Below are 6,818 nucleotides of genomic sequence, written 5' to 3'. Positions count from 1 at the left end.
CACAACAGCAATAAGCAAATACATCCCAAGCTAATTTATTTATTTTTTTAAAGACAATTCCCACTGATTAGCAGGAGGAACTCCGGAACCTACTTTAATAAATGGGATACCATTTCACCAATTCCATCTAGTGTTTAGAGAACCTCCTCCAGCCGTAAATCAGCTCTGTGACCTAAGGACAGAGCAGGGAATTGTCAAAGTCCCTTTGCTGAGTAATTCCAGAAATGCCTAAAGCTCAACAGAGGAGGGATCTGACATTCAAAAGCTGGAATTTACAACCTCAAGGAAAAGCCCCAATTGGGCTAAACAAAACATTGGGTTGAAAGCCCCAGAAGATTTCTTCTGTTTTTGCTTAAAAAAGCCTTCATATCTCCATAAAAGATGCTCTTCAATGAGGCAAATTAACCCACTAAAATTTAGCCTAAATTGTAATTATGACTGTACATCTTTACCTTTGTCATGATTTTTTTTTCTAAAGTTCCAGGAGATGATCATATAAACAAGCTGCTGTAGGTCTCTGGCTGAAGTCGCATCCTTCTGAGGACTTGACAGAAACTTTTGTCCCCATTGGTGAAGAGCTCAGGTCACTTTCTGTGACCTACAAGGTGGCATGAACTGCCTGGGTAAACACCCAGGAAGGTGAACGTATTTTTTAAGCACAGCAGAGTGTTTTGGAGCACAACTTCCCTCAAGAAGCTCTCTTGGATTCATAATAAGGATGTATTTTTCCAAGACAAAACACAAGAATGATTTCCTTTCTCCTGCACACGTTGTTTAGATTTATTACTTTCATCAGTTGAAACAATTAGATTTTGATCTTTTGGTTCATATTTTTCTTTAGAGTAACATATCTGAGCATCAGAGTGCCACCTAATTAAAATGAGACTCTACCAATTACAGCTGAAAATCCATATAAACTGTTCTGATTCAGCCTACAAGAGCTGCTCGTCCGAACTGCACTGAAATTAGGATATATTCTTACTTGCCTGTTTGTCAAATTTTAATTTACACTACATATAAGACACTCTGTATCTACAGAGTAAATTCAGATGTGTGGCAGGCTCCGGTAGATTTTAAGCAACTAAAAATTTCATGATTTGCTGCTGCCACTGGAGCCACTCCTATTGCCAGCCGCTTCACCCCTGGGACCTTCACCAACCAGATCCAGGCAGCCTTCCGGGAGCCCAGACTTCTGGTGGTGACTGACCCCAGGGCTGACCACCAGCCTCTCACAGAGGCGTCTTATGTTAACCTGCCCACCACTGCTCTGTGTAACACAGACTCTCCTCTGCGCTACGTGGACATTGCCATCCCTTGCAGCAACAAGGGCGCTCACTCAGTGGGTCTGATGTGGTGGACGCTGGCCCGGGAAGTACTACGCATGCGTGGCACCATCTCCCGTGAACACCCGTGGGAAGTCATGCCTGATCTTTCCTTCTACGGAGATCCTGAAGAGATTGAGAAGGAAGAGCAGGCCGCTGCTGAAAGGGCTGTGACCAAGGAGGAATCTCAGGGTGAATGGACTGCTCCTGCTCCTGAGTTCACTGCTTCTAAGCCTGAGGCTGCAGACTGGTCTGAAGGTGGGCGGGTGACCTCTGTGCCCATTCAGCAGTTTCCTACTGAAGACTGGAGTGCTCAGCCTGCCACTGAAGACTGGTCTGCTCAGGCTACTGAGTGGGTAGCAACAACCACTGAGTGGTCCTGAGCTGTTCTTCCACAAATTCAAACAGAACGGAAATAAGGTTGATGGAAAATAAACAGTTTCTAAAAAATGAATAAATAAATAAATAATAAATTAAAATTTCATGAGGCTAACTCTTGATTTAATAAACTGAAATGTTGGGTTATAGGGCACTGTGCAATTAAACAAAGATTTATTGAACCATTTGTTCTCACACAATCAAAAGTTTTTCTTACCTAAAAATATCTTCTGCCAAACCATTGTACTCTCATTAAACTTGGCTCCTCGCATATCTGCTCATGGTCTTAAAGCTGTAGAAAGAAGGTAGAAATTGAGTGTTTTTAACTTTCATTAATGACCTGTTTAAAGAAATAGGAAACTCATTGATTTAGCTGATGTAGTAATCCGTAGAGAAAGTGTACTCCTTAACAGATGGGATTGGAATTTGAAAATGACCTTGCTAAATTGTAGAAGCAGATAGACCTAGGCAGAAAGACACTCAGAATTATAAGCACAATAATTACTATAACATAAAAATAAGGCAAAAAGTATGTCAAGAGAAAGGGGCATACAAAGCAAAGGCAGGCTTTAAAGAGCCTGAAAGAATTGAAGCTAACTAAATAACAGACCAGTTAATAAAATAAAGGAATATTAAAGTAAGCGCAATATGCACTACAAGTTTATGTCCCTATGTGGAAGAAGAATTAAAGAGAGAATGAGAAATCTCCATAGGATTCAGAGAACAAAATTTATCAGAATGAAAGTTTTACAAGATCATTTAAGAAAAGGAAAATATAATTTAGTGAGCACCAACTATATGCTAAGTAATGGAAATAAAATGTATTTCCCATTTGGTTTCAAGGACCAGTAGGTTTAATAAGAGAAATATAAATAAGCAAACAATGCAACACTTGAGTGTTTTGGTAGAAGATTGAGACTATATTTAGCAATAATCTTTAAGCATGAATTACAACAATATAAAAGAGTAATATGCAAATTGACCGAACTGTGGAATGACCAGTTGCTATGATGTGGCACTCCCACAGGGGGAGTACCACTCAGGTAGAAGCCAGGCTCAGGCAGAAGCTGGGCAGGGCTACGTCAGTCAGACAACTCTGGAGGGTTCCTGGACTATGAGAGGGCACAGGTTAGGCTGAGTTACTCTCCCACCCACCCCCTGAGTGCACAAATTTCATCCACGGGGCCTCTAATTAATAATAATAATAATAATAATAATAATAATAATAATAATAAAAACTGAGGAATAGAAAAATAAGAATGTTGCACAGTTTGGTAAGTGGCAGAGGCAGAAATTAAACCCAAGTAATCTGATGCCAGAGCCATGCTCTTAACCTCTCTATACACTAGCTCCTGTCTAAGGGCACAAAAATTAAAGGTTGTAAAGACAGTGAGTTAGCGACTATAGATGTCTGACATCCAAAACTCAAGCTTAGAAAGCCAATTTCTACTGGACTTTATTTCAAAAAGGCTAGCCACACTGTGACCTGAAATTAGAGGCCAATTCCACAGGCAGCATGGGGCTCCACTCTTTGCCCTGGTCTCAGACATATTCCTTTTCTTGGTACAATATTAATTTTGGAGGAGAGTGGAACAGGGACTTAAGAGAGCCAAGTAAAATAAGAGTTTATCCTAAGAGTAGAAGTAGAAATGAAGCTCCATCCTCCGGGCAGGCCTTCTTGGAAACCCACAGGACGATAAAACCCATAGCCTCCTGGGAAGAGCAGGGAGTGTGGCAGATCAGCCTGGGGGAGAGGAGCTGGCTGGGGAAGTTCACATCCACAAGGGCTCTAGGGACCCCTTCAGCAGCAGGAGCTGCTAGAGCCTCTGCCAGGATGATTTGGCAATTTGGGCTTCGTTTTTCCTTGTACTGACAGCCTAAACAACTCATTCTCCCTTCCCTTAATTCTCTCCCTGTCTCACAGTTTGTGCCAGCTGATAGGTTCTGCTTCCTCCTGGTGTAGAATATTTGTGAGCCTGACTACCTCAAACCTTGGCTCTTTAGCTCTTGCTTATTCCCCCTGAAATTTCCTTCCAACTTTTTTTCTGAAGCAAGTGCCGATTGACCAAGCTGAACTCGTCTCTATTTGAAGAGAACTTTTCATACCAATTGACTGTATAGGCTGTAAGTTGTCCTATTAAATGTCTGACCTCTGCTTGAATTACCCACGTGTTTATAGTAATTTGTGAGTTTTTCAAGGGTGAGGTGGGGTGTGAGGAGCAAGCAGGCTTACGTGGGTTAGAAGTGTGGCCACTTTTGCTCAAGGAATGGTGTAAGAATATTCACACAGGTGGGAATGAACATCTCTTGTTCTTTAGAACATGCTAAGTACAAACATCCCATTTAGTCTCAAAACAACGTTAAGAGGTTATCATCGTCCCAATTTATGGGTAATGGAAGTGGTTAAGCCACCGTCTGTGGCAGAGCTTAGATTTGAACCAGGTTTGTCTGACTCTAAAGGCCTTACTTCTTCCATAATGCAAGAACTGATAAGAACATTGAGGCACTATAAAAATTTTGACCATGTTCAGGGTAGAAAATCTATATGAAATAAATATTCCAAGTATTTAATTTTTTTGTTCCATAAAGAAGTTTAAGAAAATAATGAGTAACTAATATCCTCATCTTGCTGAAACTAAACGTTTCAAATGCGAATACCTGAACCAGATCTAAAAATAAGCATTTGCGTAATGTTTTTTTTCTGGGCAAAACCCTTTCTACAATGTACACACACTACTTTAATCCTCACAACAACTCCATGAGGTAAGTTCTTTACCATGTCCATTTTACAGATGGGAAGACTGGAGCCGTGTGAGAAATACTTGCCTAAGGTTATCCATCTGTAAGCAGCAGAGGCAGGAGGACTGAAATCCAGTCCACTTGGCTTCATTGTCCATGTGGGTTCTGTTCACCTACCATTCTGCCATCCTCTTTGGTATGTGTGGGAATACTTAGCTAGATGAACACATCTTAGCTGTCCTCTGAAGAAATGAGAGAAGTTGTGTGTGTGTGTGTGTGTGTGTGTGTGTGTGTGTGTGTGTGGTTTTTTCTTTAGGTGCAATTTTTGAAGTTTTACTACAATAAAAATGATGTGTAAATCTATCATGTGTAATAGCCTGTCAAGATTTTTTTAAAGCAACTCTGTCTACCAATATTTGAATTATTGTTTAAGCCTCTGTAGAACCTCTCTTCCATCTGCTTGAGATTGACATGTGAAGAGCTATGAGTCACAAAAAAGTCTGTAAACAATAGAGTATCAAGCATTAATTGTATCATTTACTCTTGAAAAAAGGCATGATTTCTGAATATCAAAGTGTTCTCACTGTTGCTATAACAACTTCAGCTTACTATTGTGACTTCCTCTGTTCAAGGCAAATGCTTATGTTTACCAGAATTAAGGTTCAGGGTGTGTAGAAATATTATGTATCTGTAATGAATGACACTTAGCCAATTCATTTATAAAGAAAAATAATGAGTAGCTGAGAGAAGGTAATGAATGAAATTCCTGCAGAAATGAGCTCAGAGAAGTTCAGAGGGAAGCATGCTCTGAATAAAGCGCTGTCTGACTGTGGCCATACATTATTCCTACATCAGAACACAGGCAGCATTTGAACCAAGACTCAGTTGCCTGGCACCAGTTGTAAACCCACCACCCAGAACAATGTCTGGCACAGCCACTCAATGAGTAAATGATAAAGGAATGATGGAGTCCTCCCATTCAAGGTCACGGTCAGTTTTTAGTCTCTTTAGTTATCATTAATACAAGTAGAACACATGGTGTTTTCCTTACCTACAAAGTTAGGTTTTTGAGTCCCTGCTTTAGTCTTGATTTTCCTGCATTGAAGTAATTAAATTCTGTTTATTTACAAGAAATTAAACACTGCTTAACTATTAATATTCAAGGAGACAGAGACACAGAGTTCAGGAAAAGTGATAAATTGTTTAAATTAGAGAGCTATTTTAATCATGATTGCTCCCTTCAAATATAAATGAGTCTGATCAGCAAGAGTGCAAGGAGCATGTCAGAGGCACCTATAAACCAAGTCTACTTGCAACTTAGAGACAGTCTTCCTGTGAAAGAGGATTTCTCAAGGCGCTGTTGAGCAGAGTAAAAAAAGCCCGTACTCTGACAGTTGACATGTCAGCAGACACTGGAGCAGGGGACAGATATTTCAGAGGAGGTCTTGTTCTGTGATCAATGGTGGCTCCTTCACAAACCATAGAGATAAAGGAGAAAGCAGGCAGCAAGGCCTACCGAACCCTATGGGTATGAACTGAAAGGAAAGAACCAACCAGCTTTGCTGCTTCATTGCAAACTCTCCTGTCTCACACAAGCTGTGATTGAGGGCAGGTGTTGGGGACCATACTCTGGGGGAAAGCAGGGCACACCTGTCAGCATTTTTTTTTGCCCTTCCTCTTTCTCCTACATCTCTTTCTTCACTATCAGCTCCCTTACCTCTCCCTACCCTCATATCCAGTAAAACTCGTGAAACTAGGACAAATGATTGAAAGAAATTGTGTGTGTTTGTGTGTGTGTGTGTGTGTGTTGTGTAATATAGGGGGTCCTAGTCAAATACAAATTCAGAACAGTCCAGAATATTTGAAGGACATGAGAACACTGTTTGGGATAGAAGGGGTGAGACCAAAGAAATACACTAGTCAAACCTCTTCATGAATCTTTTGGAAGAAAAATTCTGTAACTGGAAAAATTACTTTTGGAATATTAGAACACGATTCTAAGATGCCACAAGTGTATGAAGCATCATAGATTTAATCGTAGCTTTTCAGGAGGAAAAAAACCCACAAATTAATTGTGCAAGTATTCACTTTTAATACCTAACAATAGCATCCATATATCCATATACTTCTATACTAATTTTCTTCTTCAGTGTAACAAGCAAAGGTTGAGTCGAAGATTGTATATGTTCTTTAAAGAATCTTCGGATTCACTTTCTCCCCTGTCAGATATGCCGGGCATCATGGTGACAGCTGTTTCTTATAACTCTTGCTCACCGTTTTGCTTTCTTAAGCTCTTGAAGACTGACAGTATAATTCGGAGGGATATTGAAAAATGTTAGCATTTCTTCTGAATTTCCTATTTGGTTAAACTAATAGTTT

General features: G+C 40.1%; 1 protein-coding gene across 1 annotated transcript; it reads left to right on the top strand.

The window, feature by feature from the left end:
* Positions 1–1,096: 1,096 nt before the first annotated feature.
* LOC311626967 (small ribosomal subunit protein uS2-like) lies at positions 1,097–1,705 on the top strand (the record flags this gene model as incomplete). Its single annotated transcript, XM_084893002.1, has 1 exon — positions 1,097–1,705. A coding segment is annotated over one exon (609 nt), but the record flags the coding sequence as incomplete, so codon positions are not given.
* Positions 1,706–6,818: the final 5,113 nt, after the last annotated feature.

Source organism: Pipistrellus hanaki (genome assembly GCF_964339955.1).
Source record: "Pipistrellus hanaki genome assembly, chromosome: 8".
NCBI classification, from domain to species: Eukaryota; Metazoa; Chordata; class Mammalia; order Chiroptera; family Vespertilionidae; genus Pipistrellus; species Pipistrellus hanaki.
Note: the sequence above shows the minus strand (reverse complement) of the source record. Positions and strands in the feature narration are given on the sequence as shown.